The sequence below is a fragment of the Bufo bufo genome, chromosome 4 (genome assembly GCF_905171765.1).
Source record: "Bufo bufo chromosome 4, aBufBuf1.1, whole genome shotgun sequence".
NCBI lineage: Eukaryota > Metazoa > Chordata > Amphibia > Anura > Bufonidae > Bufo > Bufo bufo.
The window spans coordinates 392,558,635-392,581,175 of NC_053392.1; the positions used below are offsets into that span (position 1 = coordinate 392,558,635).

The window sequence follows — 22,541 nt, forward strand, 5'->3', positions numbered from 1 at the left end:
GGTCATATTTTGTTCACGGACTGACAAAACGGATCACGGAGGCGGAAGCCAAACGGTGCATTTTTCAAAAAACCGGATGGCATAACACATAGGGTCGTGTGCATGTAGCCTTACAATACGACGCCTGGCAGTGTTTTATCGCTATCATGTTATATCTGCAGACACATTTTCCCAGTACTATCAGGGGCTCATGGTAAGTCCAGTGCTATGAGGAAGAGCATTATTGTCATGGAGCCGCATGACCGAAGAGACGAATTTCCTCATATACTGGCGGCGGTGTCACGTGTAAGGGCGCCCGGGAGGACAGGAAGAAGCTGTCCAGCTGTAGTAATCACGGGTCACTCAGTGGGCGCTGGACAACATGCTCCCCCTGCTGGCCGCTCTGCTCCTCGTCCCCGCTCACGGGGCTGCAAGAATCACCTATGAGCCCACCTGGGAGTCCCTGGATTCCCGGCCGATTCCGGACTGGTTCGATGACGTGAAATTCGGCATCTTCATACACTGGGGGGTATTCTCCGTGCCCAGCTTCGGCAGCGAGTGGTTCTGGTGAGCCGGGGCTGTGTGGGAGCAATAGGCGCTGCCAGTGCAGGTGTAGTCCTGTGTTTACAAGGCCCAGAGCAAAGTAAAGGGGAGTAGGGGGTTAATGGGTTAAATAGATGGCCCTGTACTTCTAGGGTGCTCTGACTGCACACATACACAGCTGCACTGTGACCAGCAGTCCGCATGTAGTCCCATCTAGTGGTCATAGTGTGGTTCTGACTGCACACATACACAGCTCAGCTGCACTGTGACCAGCAGTCCGCATGTAGTCCCATCTAGTGGTCATAGTGTGGTTCTGACTGCACACATACACAGCTCAGCTGTACTGTGACCAGCAGTCCGTGTGTAGTCCCATCTAGTGGTCATAGTGTGGTTCTGGCTGCACACATACACAGCTCAGCTGCACTGTGACCAGCAGTCCGTGTGTAGTCCCATCTAGTGGTCATAGTGTGGTTCTGACTGAACACATACACAGCTCACCTGTACTGTGTCCAGCAGTCCGCGTGTAGTCCCATCTAGTGGTCATAGTGTGGTTCTGGCTGCACACATACACAGCTCAGCTGCACTGTGACCAGCAGTCTGCATGTAGTCCCATCTAGTGGTCATAGTGTGGTTCTGACTGCACACATACACAGCTCAGCTGCACTGTGACCAGCAGTCCGCATGTAGTCCCATCTAGTGGTCATAGTGTGGTTCTGACTGCACACATGCACAGCTCAGCTGCACTGTGACCAGCAGTCCGCATGTAGTCCCATCTAGTGGTCATAGTGTGGTTCTGACTGCACACATACACAGCTCAGCTGCACTGTGACCAGCAGTCTGCATGTAGTCCCATCTAGTGGTCATAGTGTGGTTCTGACTGCACACATACACAGCTGCACTGTGACCAGCAGTCCGCATGTAGTCCCATCTAGTGGTCATAGTGTGGTTCTGACTGCACACATACACAGCTCAGCTGTACTGTGTCCAGCAGTCCGCATGTAGTCCCATCTAGTGGTCATAGTGTGGTTCTGACTGCACACATACACAGCTCAGCTATACTGTGACCAGCAGTCCGCGTGTAGTCCCATCTAGTGGTCATAGTGTGGTTCTGGCTGCACACATACACAGCTCAGCTGCACTGTGACCAGCAGTCCGTGTGTAGTCCCATCTAGTGGTCATAGTGTGGTTCTGGCTGCACACATACACAGCTCAGCTGCACTGTGACCAGCAGTCCGCATGTAGTCCCATATAGTGGTCATAGTGTGGTTCTGACTGCACACATACACAGCTCAGCTGCACTGTGACCAGCAGTCCGCGTGTAGTCCCATATAGTGGTCATAGTGTGGTTCTGACTGCACACATACACAGCTCCGCTGCACTGTGACCAGCAGTCCGCATGTAGTCCCATCTAGTGGTCATAGTGTGGTTCTGACTGCACACATACACAGCTGCACTGTGACCAGCAGTCCGCATGTAGTCCCATCTAGTGGTCATAGTGTGGTTCTGGCTGCACACATACACAGCTCAGCTGCACTGTGACCAGCAGTCCGCATGTAGTCCCATCTAGTGGTCATAGTGTGGTTCTGGCTGCACACATACACAGCTCAGCTGCACTGTGACCAGCAGTCTGCATGTAGTCCCATATAGTGGTCATAGTGTGGTTCTGACTGCACACATACACAGCTCAGCTGCACTGTGACCAGCAGTCCGCGTGTAGTCCCATATAGTGGTCATAGTGTGGTTCTGACTGCACACATACACAGCTCAGCTGCACTGTGACCAGCAGTCCGCATGTAGTCCCATCTAGTGGTCATAGTGTGGTTCTGACTGCACACATACACAGCTGCACTGTGACCAGCAGTCCGCATGTAGTCCCATCTAGTGGTCATAGTGTGGTTCTGACTGCACACATACACAGCTCAGCTGTACTGTGTCCAGCAGTCCGCATGTAGTCCCATCTAGTGCTCATAGTGTGGTTCTGACTGCACACATACACAGTTCAGCTGTACTGTGTCCAGCAGTCCGTGTGTAGTCCCATCTAGTGGTCATAGTGTGGTTCTGGCTGCACACATACACAGCTCAGCTGCACTGTGTCCAGCAGTCCGCGTGTAGTCCCATCTAGTGGTCATAGTGTGGTTCTGACTGCACACATACACAGCTCAGCTGTACTGTGACCAGCAGTCCGCATGTAGTCCAATCTAGTGGTCATAGTGTGGTTCTGGCTGCACACATACACAGCTCAGCTGCACTGTGACCAGCAGTCCGCATGTAGTCCCATCTAGTGGTCATAGTGTGGTTCTGGCTGCACACATACACAGCTCAGCTGCACTGTGACCAGCAGTCCGCATGTAGTCCCATCTAGTGGTCATAGTGTGGTTCTGGCTGCACACATACACAGCTCAGCTGCACTGTGACCAGCAGTCCGCGTGTAGTCCCATCTAGTGGTCATAGTGTGGTTCTGGCTGCACACATACACAGCTCAGCTGCACTGTGACCAGCAGTCTGCATGTAGTCCCATATAGTGGTCATAGTGTGGTTCTGACTGCACACATACACAGCTCAGCTGCACTGTGACCAGCAGTCCGCGTGTAGTCCCATATAGTGGTCATAGTGTGGTTCTGACTGCACACATACACAGCTGCACTGTGACCAGCAGTCCGCATGTAGTCCCATCTAGTGGTCATAGTGTGGTTCTGACTGCACACATACACAGCTCAGCTGTACTGTGTCCAGCAGTCCGCATGTAGTCCCATCTAGTGGTCATAGTGTGGTTCTGACTGCACACATACACAGCTCAGCTGTACTGTGACCAGCAGTCCGCATGTAGTCCAATCTAGTGGTCATAGTGTGGTTCTGGCTGCACACATACACAGCTCAGCTGCACTGTGACCAGCAGTCCGCATGTAGTCCCATCTAGTGGTCATAGTGTGGTTCTGACTGCACACATACACAGCTCAGCTGCACTGTGACCAGCAGTCCGCGTGTAGTCCCATATAGTGGTCATAGTGTGGTTCTGACTGCACACATACACAGCTGCACTGTGACCAGCAGTCCGCATGTAGTCCCATCTAGTGGTCATAGTGTGGTTCTGACTGCACACATACACAGCTCACCTGTACTGTGTCCAGCAGTCCGCATGTAGTCCCATCTAGTGGTCATAGTGTGGTTCTGACTGCACACATACACAGCTCAGCTGTACTGTGACCAGCAGTCCGCATGTAGTCCAATCTAGTGGTCATAGTGTGGTTCTGACTGCACACATACACAGCTCAGCTGCACTGTGACCAGCAGTCCGCGTGTAGTCCCATCTAGTGGTCATAGTGTGGTTCTGACTGCACACATACACAGCTCAGCTGTACTGTGTCCAGCAGTCCGCATGTAGTCCCATCTAGTGGTCATAGTGTGGTTCTGACTGCACACATACACAGCTCACCTGTACTGTGTCCAGCAGTCCGCATGTAGTCCCATCTAGTGGTCATAGTGTGGTTCTGACTGCACACATACACAGCTCACCTGTACTGTGTCCAGCAGTCCGCATGTAGTCCCATCTAGTGGTCATAGTGTGGTTCTGACTGCACACATACACAGCTCACCTGTACTGTGACCAGCAGTCCGCATGTAGTCCAATCTAGTGGTCATAGTGTGGTTCTGACTGCACACATACACAGCTCAGCTGCACTGTGACCAGCAGTCCGCGTGTAGTCCCATCTAGTGGTCATAGTGTGGTTCTGACTGCACACATACACAGCTCAGCTGTACTGTGACCAGCAGTCCGCATGTAGTCCAATCTAGTGGTCATAGTGTGGTTCTGACTGCACACATACACAGCTCAGCTGTACTGTGACCAGCAGTCCGCATGTAGTCCCATCTAGTGGTCATAGTGTGGCTCTGACTGCACACATACACAGCTCAGCTGTACTGTGACCAGCAGTCCGCATGTAGTCCAATCTAGTGGTCATAGTGTGGTTCTGACTGCACACATACACAGCTCAGCTGCACTGTGACCAGCAGTCCGCGTGTAGTCCCATCTAGTGGTCATAGTGTGGTTCTGACTGCACACATACACAGCTCAGCTGTACTGTGTCCAGCAGTCCGCATGTAGTCCCATCTAGTGGTCATAGTGTGGTTCTGACTGCACACATACACAGCTCACCTGTACTGTGTCCAGCAGTCCGCATGTAGTCCCATCTAGTGGTCATAGTGTGGTTCTGACTGCACACATACACAGCTCAGCTGTACTGTGACCAGCAGTCCGCATGTAGTCCCATCTAGTGGTCATAGTGTGGTTCTGACTGCACACATACACAGCTCAGCTGTACTGTGACCAGCAGTCCGCATGTAGTCCCATCTAGTGGTCATAGTGTGGTTCTGACTGCACACATACACAGCTCAGCTGTACTGTGACCAGCAGTCCGTGTGTAGTCCCATCTAGTGGTCATAGTGTGGTTCTGGCTGCACACATACACAGCTCAGCTGCACTGTGACCAGCAGTCCGTGTGTAGTCCCATCTAGTGGTCATAGTGTGGTTCTGGCTGCACACATACACAGCTCAGCTGCACTGTGACCAGCAGTCCGCATGTAGTCCCATATAGTGGTCATAGTGTGGTTCTGACTGCACACATACACAGCTCAGCTGCACTGTGACCAGCAGTCCGCGTGTAGTCCCATATAGTGGTCATAGTGTGGTTCTGACTGCACACATACACAGCTCCGCTGCACTGTGACCAGCAGTCCGCATGTAGTCCCATCTAGTGGTCATAGTGTGGTTCTGACTGCACACATACACAGCTGCACTGTGACCAGCAGTCCGCATGTAGTCCCATCTAGTGGTCATAGTGTGGTTCTGGCTGCACACATACACAGCTCAGCTGCACTGTGACCAGCAGTCCGCATGTAGTCCCATCTAGTGGTCATAGTGTGGTTCTGGCTGCACACATACACAGCTCAGCTGCACTGTGACCAGCAGTCTGCATGTAGTCCCATATAGTGGTCATAGTGTGGTTCTGGCTGCACACATACACAGCTCAGCTGCACTGTGACCAGCAGTCCGCGTGTAGTCCCATATAGTGGTCATAGTGTGGTTCTGACTGCACACATACACAGCTCAGCTGCACTGTGACCAGCAGTCCGCATGTAGTCCCATCTAGTGGTCATAGTGTGGTTCTGACTGCACACATACACAGCTGCACTGTGACCAGCAGTCCGCATGTAGTCCCATCTAGTGGTCATAGTGTGGTTCTGACTGCACACATACACAGCTCAGCTGTACTGTGTCCAGCAGTCCGCATGTAGTCCCATCTAGTGCTCATAGTGTGGTTCTGACTGCACACATACACAGCTCAGCTGTACTGTGACCAGCAGTCCGCATGTAGTCCAATCTAGTGGTCATAGTGTGGTTCTGGCTGCACACATACACAGCTCAGCTGCACTGTGACCAGCAGTCCGCATGTAGTCCCATCTAGTGGTCATAGTGTGGTTCTGGCTGCACACATACACAGCTCAGCTGCACTGTGACCAGCAGTCCGCATGTAGTCCCATCTAGTGGTCATAGTGTGGTTCTGGCTGCACACATACACAGCTCAGCTGCACTGTGACCAGCAGTCCGCGTGTAGTCCCATCTAGTGGTCATAGTGTGGTTCTGGCTGCACACATACACAGCTCAGCTGCACTGTGACCAGCAGTCTGCATGTAGTCCCATATAGTGGTCATAGTGTGGTTCTGACTGCACACATACACAGCTCAGCTGCACTGTGACCAGCAGTCCGCGTGTAGTCCCATATAGTGGTCATAGTGTGGTTCTGACTGCACACATACACAGCTGCACTGTGACCAGCAGTCCGCATGTAGTCCCATCTAGTGGTCATAGTGTGGTTCTGACTGCACACATACACAGCTCAGCTGTACTGTGTCCAGCAGTCCGCATGTAGTCCCATCTAGTGGTCATAGTGTGGTTCTGACTGCACACATACACAGCTCAGCTGTACTGTGACCAGCAGTCCGCATGTAGTCCAATCTAGTGGTCATAGTGTGGTTCTGGCTGCACACATACACAGCTCAGCTGCACTGTGACCAGCAGTCCGCATGTAGTCCCATCTAGTGGTCATAGTGTGGTTCTGACTGCACACATACACAGCTCAGCTGTACTGTGACCAGCAGTCCGCATGTAGTCCCATCTAGTGGTCATAGTGTGGTTCTGACTGCACACATACACAGCTCAGCTGTACTGTGACCAGCAGTCCGCATGTAGTCCCATCTAGTGGTCATAGTGTGGTTCTGACTGCACACATACACAGCTCAGCTGTACTGTGACCAGCAGTCCGCATGTAGTCCAATCTAGTGGTCATAGTGTGGTTCTGACTGCACACATACACAGCTCAGCTGCACTGTGACCAGCAGTCCGCGTGTAGTCCCATCTAGTGGTCATAGTGTGGTTCTGACTGCACACATACACAGCTCAGCTGTACTGTGACCAGCAGTCCGCATGTAGTCCCATCTAGTGGTCATAGTGTGGTTCTGACTGCACACATACACAGCTCAGCTGTACTGTGTCCAGCAGTCCGCATGTAGTCCCATCTAGTGGTCATAGTGTGGTTCTGACTGCACACATACACAGCTCAGCTGTACTGTGACCAGCAGTCCGCATGTAGTCCAATCTAGTGGTCATAGTGTGGTTCTGACTGCACACATACACAGCTCAGCTGTACTGTGACCAGCAGTCCGCATGTAGTCCCATCTAGTGGTCATAGTGTGGTTCTGACTGCACACATACACAGCTCAGCTGTACTGTGACCAGCAGTCCGCATGTAGTCCAATCTAGTGGTCATAGTGTGGTTCTGACTGCACACATACACAGCTCAGCTGCACTGTGACCAGCAGTCCGCGTGTAGTCCCATATAGTGGTCATAGTGTGGTTCTGACTGCACACATACACAGCTGCACTGTGACCAGCAGTCCGCGTGTAGTCCCATCTAGTGGTCATAGTGTGGTTCTGACTGCACACATACACAGCTCACCTGTACTGTGTCCAGCAGTCCGCATGTAGTCCCATCTAGTGGTCATAGTGTGGTTCTGACTGCACACATACACAGCTCAGCTGTACTGTGACCAGCAGTCCGCGTGTAGTCCCATATAGTGGTCATAGTGTGGTTCTGACTGCACACATACACAGCTCAGCTGCACTGTGACCAGCAGTCCGCGTGTAGTCCCATCTAGTGGTCATAGTGTGGTTCTGACTGCACACATACACAGCTCAGCTGCACTGTGACCAGCAGTCCGCGTGTAGTCCCATATAGTGGTCATAGTGTGGTTCTGGCTGCACACATACACAGCTCAGCTGCACTGTGACCAGCAGTCCGCGTGTAGTCCCATATAGTGGTCATAGTGTGGTTCTGACTGCACACATACACAGCTGCACTGTGACCAGCAGTCCGCATGTAGTCCCATCTAGTGGTCATAGTGTGGTTCTGGCTGCACACATACACAGCTCAGCTGCACTGTGACCAGCAGTCCGCGTGTAGTCCCATCTAGTGGTCATAGTGTGGTTCTGGCTGCACACATACACAGCTCAGCTGCACTGTGACCAGCAGTCTGCATGTAGTCCCATATAGTGGTCATAGTGTGGTTCTGACTGCACACATACACAGCTCAGCTGTACTGTGACCAGCAGTCCGCGTGTAGTCCCATATAGTGGTCATAGTGTGGTTCTGACTGCACACATACACAGCTGCACTGTGACCAGCAGTCCGCATGTAGTCCCATCTAGTGGTCATAGTGTGGTTCTGACTGCACACATACACAGCTCAGCTGTACTGTGTCCAGCAGTCCGCATGTAGTCCCATCTAGTGGTCATAGTGTGGTTCTGACTGCACACATACACAGCTGAGCTGTACTGTGGCCAGCAGTCCGCATGTAGTCCAATCTAGTGGTCATAGTGTGGTTCTGGCTGCACACATACACAGCTCAGCTGCACTGTGACCAGCAGTCCGCATGTAGTCCCATCTAGTGGTCATAGTGTGGTTCTGACTGCACACATACACAGCTCAGCTGCACTGTGACCAGCAGTCCGCGTGTAGTCCCATATAGTGGTCATAGTGTGGTTCTGACTGCACACATACACAGCTGCACTGTGACCAGCAGTCCGCATGTAGTCCCATCTAGTGGTCATAGTGTGGTTCTGACTGCACACATACACAGCTCACCTGTACTGTGTCCAGCAGTCCGCATGTAGTCCCATCTAGTGGTCATAGTGTGGTTCTGACTGCACACATACACAGCTCAGCTGTACTGTGACCAGCAGTCCGCATGTAGTCCAATCTAGTGGTCATAGTGTGGTTCTGACTGCACACATACACAGCTCAGCTGCACTGTGACCAGCAGTCCGCATGTAGTCCCATCTAGTGGTCATAGTGTGGTTCTGACTGCACACATACACAGCTCAGCTGTACTGTGTCCAGCAGTCCGCATGTAGTCCCATCTAGTGGTCATAGTGTGGTTCTGACTGCACACATACACAGCTCACCTGTACTGTGTCCAGCAGTCCGCATGTAGTCCCATCTAGTGGTCATAGTGTGGTTCTGACTGCACACATACACAGCTCACCTGTACTGTGTCCAGCAGTCCGCATGTAGTCCCATCTAGTGGTCATAGTGTGGTTCTGACTGCACACATACACAGCTCAGCTGTACTGTGACCAGCAGTCCGCATGTAGTCCAATCTAGTGGTCATAGTGTGGTTCTGACTGCACACATACACAGCTCAGCTGCACTGTGACCAGCAGTCCGCGTGTAGTCCCATCTAGTGGTCATAGTGTGGTTCTGACTGCACACATACACAGCTCAGCTGTACTGTGACCAGCAGTCCGCATGTAGTCCAATCTAGTGGTCATAGTGTGGTTCTGACTGCACACATACACAGCTCAGCTGTACTGTGACCAGCAGTCCGCATGTAGTCCCATCTAGTGGTCATAGTGTGGCTCTGACTGCACACATACACAGCTCAGCTGTACTGTGACCAGCAGTCCGCATGTAGTCCAATCTAGTGGTCATAGTGTGGTTCTGACTGCACACATACACAGCTCAGCTGCACTGTGACCAGCAGTCCGCGTGTAGTCCCATCTAGTGGTCATAGTGTGGTTCTGACTGCACACATACACAGCTCAGCTGTACTGTGTCCAGCAGTCCGCATGTAGTCCCATCTAGTGGTCATAGTGTGGTTCTGACTGCACACATACACAGCTCACCTGTACTGTGTCCAGCAGTCCGCATGTAGTCCCATCTAGTGGTCATAGTGTGGTTCTGACTGCACACATACACAGCTCAGCTGTACTGTGACCAGCAGTCCGCATGTAGTCCCATCTAGTGGTCATAGTGTGGTTCTGACTGCACACATACACAGCTGCACTGTGACCAGCAGTCCGCATGTAGTCCCATCTAGTGGTCATAGTGTGGTTCTGGCTGCACACATACACAGCTCAGCTGCACTGTGACCAGCAGTCCGCATGTAGTCCCATCTAGTGGTCATAGTGTGGTTCTGGCTGCACACATACACAGCTCAGCTGCACTGTGACCAGCAGTCTGCATGTAGTCCCATATAGTGGTCATAGTGTGGTTCTGACTGCACACATACACAGCTCAGCTGCACTGTGACCAGCAGTCCGCGTGTAGTCCCATATAGTGGTCATAGTGTGGTTCTGACTGCACACATACACAGCTCAGCTGCACTGTGACCAGCAGTCCGCATGTAGTCCCATCTAGTGGTCATAGTGTGGTTCTGACTGCACACATACACAGCTGCACTGTGACCAGCAGTCCGCATGTAGTCCCATCTAGTGGTCATAGTGTGGTTCTGACTGCACACATACACAGCTCAGCTGTACTGTGTCCAGCAGTCCGCATGTAGTCCCATCTAGTGCTCATAGTGTGGTTCTGACTGCACACATACACAGCTCAGCTGTACTGTGACCAGCAGTCCGCATGTAGTCCAATCTAGTGGTCATAGTGTGGTTCTGGCTGCACACATACACAGCTCAGCTGCACTGTGACCAGCAGTCCGCATGTAGTCCCATCTAGTGGTCATAGTGTGGTTCTGGCTGCACACATACACAGCTCAGCTGCACTGTGACCAGCAGTCCGCATGTAGTCCCATCTAGTGGTCATAGTGTGGTTCTGGCTGCACACATACACAGCTCAGCTGCACTGTGACCAGCAGTCCGCGTGTAGTCCCATCTAGTGGTCATAGTGTGGTTCTGGCTGCACACATACACAGCTCAGCTGCACTGTGACCAGCAGTCCGCATGTAGTCCCATATAGTGGTCATAGTGTGGTTCTGACTGCACACATACACAGCTCAGCTGCACTGTGACCAGCAGTCCGCGTGTAGTCCCATATAGTGGTCATAGTGTGGTTCTGACTGCACACATACACAGCTGCACTGTGACCAGCAGTCCGCATGTAGTCCCATCTAGTGGTCATAGTGTGGTTCTGACTGCACACATACACAGCTCAGCTGTACTGTGACCAGCAGTCCGCATGTAGTCCCATCTAGTGGTCATAGTGTGGTTCTGACTGCACACATACACAGCTCAGCTGTACTGTGACCAGCAGTCCGCATGTAGTCCAATCTAGTGGTCATAGTGTGGTTCTGGCTGCACACATACACAGCTCAGCTGCACTGTGACCAGCAGTCCGCATGTAGTCCCATCTAGTGGTCATAGTGTGGTTCTGACTGCACACATACACAGCTCAGCTGTACTGTGACCAGCAGTCCGCATGTAGTCCAATCTAGTGGTCATAGTGTGGTTCTGACTGCACACATACACAGCTCAGCTGTACTGTGACCAGCAGTCCGCATGTAGTCCCATCTAGTGGTCATAGTGTGGTTTTGACTGCACACATACACAGCTCAGCTGTACTGTGACCAGCAGTCCGCATGTAGTCCAATCTAGTGGTCATAGTGTGGTTCTGACTGCACACATACACAGCTCAGCTGTACTGTGACCAGCAGTCCGCCTGTAGTCCCATCTAGTGGTCATAGTGTGGTTCTGACTGCACACATACACAGCTCAGCTGTACTGTGTCCAGCAGTCCGCATGTAGTCCCATCTAGTGGTCATAGTGTGGTTCTGACTGCACACATACACAGCTCACCTGTACTGTGTCCAGCAGTCCGCATGTAGTCCCATCTAGTGGTCATAGTGTGGTTCTGACTGCACACATACACAGCTCAGCTGTACTGTGACCAGCAGTCCGCATGTAGTCCAATCTAGTGGTCATAGTGTGGTTCTGACTGCACACATACACAGCTCAGCTGTACTGTGACCAGCAGTCCGCATGTAGTCCCATCTAGTGGTCATAGTGTGGTTCTGACTGCACACATACACAGCTCAGCTGTACTGTGACCAGCAGTCCGCATGTAGTCCAATCTAGTGGTCATAGTGTGGTTCTGACTGCACACATACACAGCTCAGCTGCACTGTGACCAGCAGTCCGCGTGTAGTCCCATATAGTGGTCATAGTGTGGTTCTGACTGCACACATACACAGCTGCACTGTGACCAGCAGTCCGCGTGTAGTCCCATCTAGTGGTCATAGTGTGGTTCTGACTGCACACATACACAGCTCACCTGTACTGTGTCCAGCAGTCCGCATGTAGTCCCATCTAGTGGTCATAGTGTGGTTCTGACTGCACACATACACAGCTCAGCTGTACTGTGACCAGCAGTCCGCGTGTAGTCCCATATAGTGGTCATAGTGTGGTTCTGACTGCACACATACACAGCTCAGCTGCACTGTGACCAGCAGTCCGCGTGTAGTCCCATCTAGTGGTCATAGTGTGGTTCTGACTGCACACATACACAGCTCAGCTGCACTGTGACCAGCAGTCCGCGTGTAGTCCCATATAGTGGTCATAGTGTGGTTCTGGCTGCACACATACACAGCTCAGCTGCACTGTGACCAGCAGTCCGCGTGTAGTCCCATATAGTGGTCATAGTGTGGTTCTGACTGCACACATACACAGCTGCACTGTGACCAGCAGTCCGCATGTAGTCCCATCTAGTGGTCATAGTGTGGTTCTGGCTGCACACATACACAGCTCAGCTGCACTGTGACCAGCAGTCCGCGTGTAGTCCCATCTAGTGGTCATAGTGTGGTTCTGGCTGCACACATACACAGCTCAGCTGCACTGTGACCAGCAGTCTGCATGTAGTCCCATATAGTGGTCATAGTGTGGTTCTGACTGCACACATACACAGCTCAGCTGCACTGTGACCAGCAGTCCGCGTGTAGTCCCATCTAGTGGTCATAGTGTGGTTCTGACTGCACACATACACAGCTGCACTGTGACCAGCAGTCCGCATGTAGTCCCATCTAGTGGTCATAGTGTGGTTCTGACTGCACACATACACAGCTCAGCTGTACTGTGTCCAGCAGTCCGCATGTAGTCCCATCTAGTGGTCATAGTGTGGTTCTGACTGCACACATACACAGCTCAGCTGTACTGTGACCAGCAGTCCGCATGTAGTCCAATCTAGTGGTCATAGTGTGGTTCTGGCTGCACACATACACAGCTCAGCTGCACTGTGACCAGCAGTCCGCATGTAGTCCCATCTAGTGGTCATAGTGTGGTTCTGACTGCACACATACACAGCTCAGCTGCACTGTGACCAGCAGTCCGCGTGTAGTCCCATATAGTGGTCATAGTGTGGTTCTGACTGCACACATACACAGCTGCACTGTGACCAGCAGTCCGCATGTAGTCCCATCTAGTGGTCATAGTGTGGTTCTGACTGCACACATACACAGCTCACCTGTACTGTGTCCAGCAGTCCGCATGTAGTCCCATCTAGTGGTCATAGTGTGGTTCTGACTGCACACATACACAGCTCAGCTGTACTGTGACCAGCAGTCCGCATGTAGTCCAATCTAGTGGTCATAGTGTGGTTCTGACTGCACACATACACAGCTCAGCTGCACTGTGACCAGCAGTCCGCATGTAGTCCAATCTAGTGGTCATAGTGTGGTTCTGACTGCACACATACACAGCTCAGCTGTACTGTGTCCAGCAGTCCGCATGTAGTCCCATCTAGTGGTCATAGTGTGGTTCTGACTGCACACATACACAGCTCAGCTGTACTGTGTCCAGCAGTCCGCATGTAGTCCCATCTAGTGGTCATAGTGTGGTTCTGACTGCACACATACACAGCTCACCTGTACTGTGTCCAGCAGTCCGCATGTAGTCCCATCTAGTGGTCATAGTGTGGTTCTGACTGCACACATACACAGCTCAGCTGTACTGTGACCAGCAGTCCGCATGTAGTCCAATCTAGTGGTCATAGTGTGGTTCTGACTGCACACATACACAGCTCAGCTGCACTGTGACCAGCAGTCCGCGTGTAGTCCCATCTAGTGGTCATAGTGTGGTTCTGACTGCACACATACACAGCTCAGCTGTACTGTGACCAGCAGTCCGCATGTAGTCCCATCTAGTGGTCATAGTGTGGTTCTGACTGCACACATACACAGCTCAGCTGTACTGTGACCAGCAGTCCGCATGTAGTCCCATCTAGTGGTCATAGTGTGGCTCTGACTGCACACATACACAGCTCAGCTGTACTGTGACCAGCAGTCCGCATGTAGTCCAATCTAGTGGTCATAGTGTGGTTCTGACTGCACACATACACAGCTCAGCTGCACTGTGACCAGCAGTCCGCGTGTAGTCCCATCTAGTGGTCATAGTGTGGTTCTGACTGCACACATACACAGCTCAGCTGTACTGTGTCCAGCAGTCCGCATGTAGTCCCATCTAGTGGTCATAGTGTGGTTCTGACTGCACACATACACAGCTCACCTGTACTGTGTCCAGCAGTCCGCATGTAGTCCCATCTAGTGGTCATAGTGTGGTTCTGACTGCACACATACACAGCTCAGCTGTACTGTGACCAGCAGTCCGCATGTAGTCCAATCTAGTGGTCATAGTGTGGTTCTGACTGCACACATACACAGCTCAGCTGTACTGTGACCAGCAGTCCGCATGTAGTCCCATCTAGTGGTCATAGTGTGGTTCTGACTGCACACATACACAGCTCAGCTGTACTGTGACCAGCAGTCCGTGTGTAGTCCCATCTAGTGGTCATAGTGTGGTTCTGGCTGCACACATACACAGCTCAGCTGCACTGTGACCAGCAGTCCGTGTGTAGTCCCATCTAGTGGTCATAGTGTGGTTCTGGCTGCACACATACACAGCTCAGCTGCACTGTGACCAGCAGTCCGCATGTAGTCCCATATAGTGGTCATAGTGTGGTTCTGACTGCACACATACACAGCTCAGCTGCACTGTGACCAGCAGTCCGCGTGTAGTCCCATATAGTGGTCATAGTGTGGTTCTGACTGCACACATACACAGCTCCGCTGCACTGTGACCAGCAGTCCGCATGTAGTCCCATCTAGTGGTCATAGTGTGGTTCTGACTGCACACATACACAGCTGCACTGTGACCAGCAGTCCGCATGTAGTCCCATCTAGTGGTCATAGTGTGGTTCTGGCTGCACACATACACAGCTCAGCTGCACTGTGACCAGCAGTCCGCATGTAGTCCCATCTAGTGGTCATAGTGTGGTTCTGGCTGCACACATACACAGCTCAGCTGCACTGTGACCAGCAGTCTGCATGTAGTCCCATATAGTGGTCATAGTGTGGTTCTGACTGCACACATACACAGCTCAGCTGCACTGTGACCAGCAGTCCGCGTGTAGTCCCATATAGTGGTCATAGTGTGGTTCTGACTGCACACATACACAGCTCAGCTGCACTGTGACCAGCAGTCCGCATGTAGTCCCATCTAGTGGTCATAGTGTGGTTCTGACTGCACACATACACAGCTGCACTGTGACCAGCAGTCCGCATGTAGTCCCATCTAGTGGTCATAGTGTGGTTCTGACTGCACACATACACAGCTCAGCTGTACTGTGTCCAGCAGTCCGCATGTAGTCCCATCTAGTGCTCATAGTGTGGTTCTGACTGCACACATACACAGCTCAGCTGTACTGTGACCAGCAGTCCGCATGTAGTCCAATCTAGTGGTCATAGTGTGGTTCTGACTGCACACATACACAGCTCAGCTGCACTGTGACCAGCAGTCCGCATGTAGTCCCATCTAGTGGTCATAGTGTGGTTCTGGCTGCACACATACACAGCTCAGCTGCACTGTGACCAGCAGTCCGCATGTAGTCCCATCTAGTGGTCATAGTGTGGTTCTGGCTGCACACATACACAGCTCAGCTGCACTGTGACCAGCAGTCCGCGTGTAGTCCCATCTAGTGGTCATAGTGTGGTTCTGGCTGCACACATACACAGCTCAGCTGCACTGTGACCAGCAGTCTGCATGTAGTCCCATATAGTGGTCATAGTGTGGTTCTGACTGCACACATACACAGCTCAGCTGCACTGTGACCAGCAGTCCGCGTGTAGTCCCATATAGTGGTCATAGTGTGGTTCTGACTGCACACATACACAGCTGCACTGTGACCAGCAGTCCGCATGTAGTCCCATCTAGTGGTCATAGTGTGGTTCTGACTGCACACATACACAGCTCAGCTGTACTGTGTCCAGCAGTCCGCATGTAGTCCCATCTAGTGGTCATAGTGTGGTTCTGACTGCACACATACACAGCTCAGCTGTACTGTGACCAGCAGTCCGCATGTAGTCCCATCTAGTGGTCATAGTGTGGTTCTGGCTGCACACATACACAGCTCAGCTGCACTGTGACCAGCAGTCCGCATGTAGTCCCATCTAGTGGTCATAGTGTGGTTCTGACTGCACACATACACAGCTCAGCTGTACTGTGACCAGCAGTCCGCATGTAGTCCAATCTAGTGGTCATAGTGTGGTTCTGACTGCACACATACACAGCTCAGCTGTACTGTGACCAGCAGTCCGCATGTAGTCCCATCTAGTGGTCATAGTGTGGTTTTGACTGCACACATACACAGCTCAGCTGTACTGTGACCAGCAGTCCGCATGTAGTCCAATCTAGTGGTCATAGTGTGGTTCTGACTGCACACATACACAGCTCAGCTGCACTGTGACCAGCAGTCCGCGTGTAGTCCCATCTAGTGGTCATAGTGTGGTTCTGACTGCACACATACACAGCTCAGCTGTACTGTGTCCAGCAGTCCGCATGTAGTCCCATCTAGTGGTCATAGTGTGGTTCTGACTGCACACATACACAGCTCAGCTGTACTGTGTCCAGCAGTCCGCATGTAGTCCCATCTAGTGGTCATAGTGTGGTTCTGACTGCACACATACACAGCTCAGCTGTACTGTGACCAGCAGTCCGCATGTAGTCCAATCTAGTGGTCATAGTGTGGTTCTGACTGCACACATACACAGCTCAGCTGTACTGTGACCAGCAGTCCGCATGTAGTCCCATCTAGTGGTCATAGTGTGGTTCTGACTGCACACATACACAGCTCAGCTGTACTGTGACCAGCAGTCCGCATGTAGTCCAATCTAGTGGTCATAGTGTGGTTCTGACTGCACACATACACAGCTCAGCTGCACTGTGACCAGCAGTCCGCGTGTAGTCCCATATAGTGGTCATAGTGTGGTTCTGACTGCACACATACACAGCTGCACTGTGACCAGCAGTCCGCGTGTAGTCCCATCTAGTGGTCATAGTGTGGTTCTGACTGCACACATACACAGCTCACCTGTACTGTGTCCAGCAGTCCGCATGTAGTCCCATCTAGTGGTCATAGTGTGGTTCTGACTGCACACATACACAGCTCAGCTGTACTGTGACCAGCAGTCCGCGTGTAGTCCCATATAGTGGTCATAGTGTGGTTCTGACTGCACACATACACAGCTCAGCTGCACTGTGACCAGCAGTCCGCGTGTAGTCCCATCTAGTGGTCATAGTGTGGTTCTGACTGCACACATACACAGTTCAGCTGTACTGTGACCAGCAGTCCGCGTGTAGTCCCATCTAGTGGTCATAGTGTGGTTCTGACTGCACACATACACAGCTCAGCTGTACTGTGTCCAGCAGTCCGCATGTAGTCCCATCTAGTGGTCATAGTGTGGTTCTGACTGCACACATACACAGCTCAGCTGCACTGTGACCAGCAGTCCGCATGTAGTCCCATCTAGTGGTCATAGTGTGGTTCTGACTGCACACATACACAGCTCAGCTGCACTGTGACCAGCAGTCCGCGTGTAGTCCCATATAGTGGTCATAGTGTGGTTCTGACTGCACTCATACACAGCTCAGCTGCACTGTGACTTGCAGTCCGCATGTAGTCCCATCTAGTGGTCATAGTGTGGTTCTGGCTGCACACATACACAGCTCAGCTGCACTGTGACCAGCAGTCCGCGTGTAGTCCCATCTAGTGGTCATAGTGTGGTTCTGACTGCACACATGCACAGCTCAGCTGCACTGTGACCAGCAGTCCGCATGTAGTCCCATCTAGTGGTCATAGTGTGGTTCTGACTGCACACATACACAGCTCAGCTGCACTGTGACCAGCAGTCCGCGTGTAGTCCCATCTAGTGGTCATAGTGTGGTTCTGGCTGCACACATACACAGCTCAGCTGCACTGTGACCAGCAGTCCGCATGTAGTCCCATCTAGTGGTCATAGTGTGGTTCTGACTGCACACATACACAGCTCAGCTGTACTGTGACCAGCAGTCCGCGTGTAGTCCCATCTAGTGGTCATAGTGTGGTTCTGACTGCACACATACACAGCTCAGCTGTACTGTGTCCAGCAGTCCGCGTGTAGTCCCATCTAGTGGTCATAGTGTGGTTCTGACTGCACACATACACAGCTCAGCTGCACTGTGACCAGCAGTCCGCGTGTAGTCCCATCTAGTGGTCATAGTGTGGTTCTGACTGCACACATACACAGCTCACCTGTACTGTGTCCAGCAGTCCGCATGTAGTCCCATCTAGTGGTCATAGTGTGGTTCTGACTGCACACATACACAGCTCAGCTGTACTGTGACCAGCAGTCCGCATGTAGTCCAATCTAGTGGTCATAGTGTGGTTCTGACTGCACACATACACAGCTCAGCTGCACTGTGACCAGCAGTCCGCGTGTAGTCCCATCTAGTGGTCATAGTGTGGTTCTGACTGCACACATACACAGCTCAGCTGCACTGTGACCAGCAGTCCGCGTGTAGTCCCATATAGTGGTCATAGTGTGGTTCTGACTGCACACATACACAGCTGCACTGTGACCAGCAGTCCGCATGTAGTCCCATCTAGTGGTCATAGTGTGGTTCTGACTGCACACATACACAGCTCAGCTATACTGTGACCAGCAGTCCGCGTGTAGTCCCATCTAGTGGTCATAGTGTGGTTCTGACTGCACACATACACAGCTCAGCTGCACTGTGACCAGCAGTCCGCGTGTAGTCCCATCTAGTGGTCATAGTGTGGTTCTGACTGCACACATACACAGCTCAGCTGTACTGTGTCCAGCAGTCCGCATGTAGTCCCATCTAGTGGTCATAGTGTGGTTCTGACTGCACACATACACAGCTCAGCTGCACTGTGACCAGCAGTCCGCATGTAGTCCCATCTAGTGGTCATAGTGTGGTTCTGACTGCACACATACACAGCTCAGCTGCACTGTGACCAGCAGTCCGCGTGTAGTCCCATATAGTGGTCATAGTGTGGTTCTGACTGCACTCATACACAGCTCAGCTGCACTGTGACTTGCAGTCCGCATGTAGTCCCATCTAGTGGTCATAGTGTGGTTCTGGCTGCACACATACACAGCTCAGCTGCACTGTGACCAGCAGTCCGCGTGTAGTCCCATCTAGTGGTCATAGTGTGGTTCTGACTGCACACATGCACAGCTCAGCTGCACTGTGACCAGCAGTCCGCATGTAGTCCCATCTAGTGGTCATAGTGTGGTTCTGACTGCACACATACACAGCTCAGCTGCACTGTGACCAGCAGTCCGCGTGTAGTCCCATCTAGTGGTCATAGTGTGGTTCTGGCTGCACACATACACAGCTCAGCTGCACTGTGACCAGCAGTCCGCATGTAGTCCCATCTAGTGGTCATAGTGTGGTTCTGACTGCACACATACACAGCTCAGCTGTACTGTGACCAGCAGTCCGCGTGTAGTCCCATATAGTGGTCATAGTGTGGTTCTGACTGCACACATACACAGCTGCACTGTGACCAGCAGTCCGCATGTAGTCCCATCTAGTGGTCATAGTGTGGTTCTGACTGCACACATACACAGCTGCACTGTGACCAGCAGTCCGCATGTAGTCCCATCTAGTGGTCATAGTGTGGTTCTGACTGCACACATACACAGCTCAGCTGTACTGTGTCCAGCAGTCCGCATGTAGTCCCATCTAGTGGTCATAGTGTGGTTCTGACTGCACACATACACAGCTCAGCTGCACTGTGACCAGCAGTCCGCATGTAGTCCCATCTAGTGGTCATAGTGTGGTTCTGACTGCACACATACACAGCTCAGCTGCACTGTGACCAGCAGTCCGCGTGTAGTCCCATATAGTGGTCATAGTGTGGTTCTGACTGCACTCATACACAGCTCAGCTGCACTGTGACTTGCAGTCCGCATGTAGTCCCATCTAGTGGTCATAGTGTGGTTCTGGCTGCACACATACACAGCTCAGCTGCACTGTGACCAGCAGTCCGCGTGTAGTCCCATCTAGTGGTCATAGTGTGGTTCTGACTGCACACATGCACAGCTCAGCTGCACTGTGACCAGCAGTCCGCATGTAGTCCCATCTAGTGGTCATAGTGTGGTTCTGACTGCACACATACACAGCTCAGCTGCACTGTGACCAGCAGTCCGCATGTAGTCCCATCTAGTGGTCATAGTGTGGTTCTGGCTGCACACATACACAGCTCAGCTGCACTGTGACCAGCAGTCCGCATGTAGTCCCATCTAGTGGTCATAGTGTGGTTCTGACTGCACACATACACAGCTCAGCTGTACTGTGACCAGCAGTCCGCGTGTAGTCCCATATAGTGGTCATAGTGTGGTTCTGACTGCACACATACACAGCTGCACTGTGACCAGCAGTCCGCATGTAGTCCCATCTAGTGGTCATAGTGTGGTTCTGACTGCACACATACACAGCTCAGCTGTACTGTGACCAGCAGTCCGCGTGTAGTCCCATCTAGTGGTCATAGTGTGGTTCTGACTGCACACATACACAGCTCAGCTGTACTGTGACCAGCAGTCCGCGTGTAGTCCCATCTAGTGGTCATAGTGTGGTTCTGACTGCACACATACACAGCTGCACTGTGACCAGCAGTCCGCATGTAGTCCCATCTAGTGGTCATAGTGTGGTTCTGGCTGCACCTTCTTGCTGTTAGGCTTCCTGCATACTGGTAAACTCACATAAGATCCGCATTAATTTCTGTGTTTCTGCAGCAGATCAGCACCAAAATCCGCAATGTCTAACAGCAGTTTTTGGTGCGGATCTCAACCTTCCATTGAAAAGGGTTAAATCTGCAGCTAAACCACAAACGTGATTAACATGCTATTAAATTTGAAAACCGCAATGCAGGTCAATTTCCGCACTGAAAAAATCTGCGAAGTTTACATGACATTAGTGCATACCTCCCAACTTTAGAAAAGAACGAAGAGGGACACTGTGCGGCAAAGGGTGGCGCTGCAAGTTTTTTCTGCATTACGCCACGCCTCTAACTCTGCCCAAAACATAACTAAACACTTAATCTCACCCAGTCCCCTAAATAGTAATCATTCCCCCTTTATGCCACCACACAGTAGTTATGCCTGCATCATGCCCTCCTTCACAGCAGATATGCACTGTATGTACCCCCTCACAGTAGTGATGCCCAGATAGGTGCCCCCTAACAGTAATATACCCACCTGTGCCCCCTCACAGTACTATGACCAGTCATATGCCCCCTCACAGTAGTTATACCCAGATATATGCCTCCTCGCAGAAATAAGCCCAGTTGTGCCCCCTTGCTGTAATATGCCCAGTTGTGCCCCCTTGCTGTAATATGCCCAGTTGTGCCCCCTTGCTGTAATATGCCCAGTTGTGCCCCCTTGCTGTAATATGCCAGTTGTGCCCCCTTGCTGTAATATGCCCAGTTGTGCCCCCTTGCTGTAATATGCCCAGTTGTGCCCCCTTGCTGTAATATGACCAGTTGTGCCCCCTTGCTGTAATATGACCAGTTGTGCCCCCTTGCTGTAATATGACCAGTTGTGCCCCCTTGCTGTAATATGCCCAGTTGTGCCCCCTCGCGGTAATATGCCCAGTTGTGCCACCTCGCGGTAATGTGACCAGGACTATGGGACAGCCACTAAAATCCGCTACTGTCCCGCCGGATCCGGGACGGTTGGGAGGTATGCATTAGTGTAATCCTATACACTTTGCTGGTACTGTAATATGCTGCGGTTTTTCTGCACCTGATTCCGGTTGAATAAAATGCACATACACTGCAAAGTGTGCAGGTGGCATTAGGGCAACTTCACATATGATAGTTTTTGTTTTGGTGGCAAGTAGGGATGAGCGAACTTCTGTTTTCAAGTTTGGCGTACAAGGTTTTTCGTTATGGATTCCGCTAGTATGATCTGTAGTAGCGGAATCCATAACGGAATTCTTAGATAACCCGAACCTTGTACGCCAAACTTGAAAACACAAGTTTGCTCATCCTTACTGGTAAGCACATGGAATATTACCCCCTGATTCAGAGGAATGGAACAGATTTTCACTAGCAGAAATTTCTGCAACAGAATCTGCTGTGTGTGAAGGCACCCTTAGGTGCTGTGGTTCTACAGGTAATTCACTACAACCACAAAACCCATGGCAGTAGTGGCACTATTGCTTTTTATGGCAAGAATCACACCACAACCGCTACTGCTGAGTACACCCTAAATGGAGGAGCTACATGAGGAACACTGGATTAAAATGGCTGTACCGTCACTTCTTACAAAATCTTATCAGTGTGTGTTAAAACAGTGTGTGGTTTTTGCCTGAATTTTTTATGTATTTGACTGCATGG

General features: G+C 51.7%; 1 protein-coding gene across 1 annotated transcript in view; it reads left to right on the plus strand.

Annotated features, from left to right (window-relative positions):
- The first annotated feature begins 265 nt into the window (after positions 1 to 265).
- FUCA2 (alpha-L-fucosidase 2) overlaps positions 266 to 22,541 on the plus strand; it is a 90,599-nt gene continuing 68,323 nt past the window's right edge. The window contains exon 1 of the mRNA XM_040429246.1: positions 266 to 546. Coding sequence (XP_040285180.1) covers positions 362 to 546 — 185 coding nt within the window. The 5' untranslated portion in view covers positions 266 to 361. The remainder of the gene's footprint in view (positions 547 to 22,541) is intronic.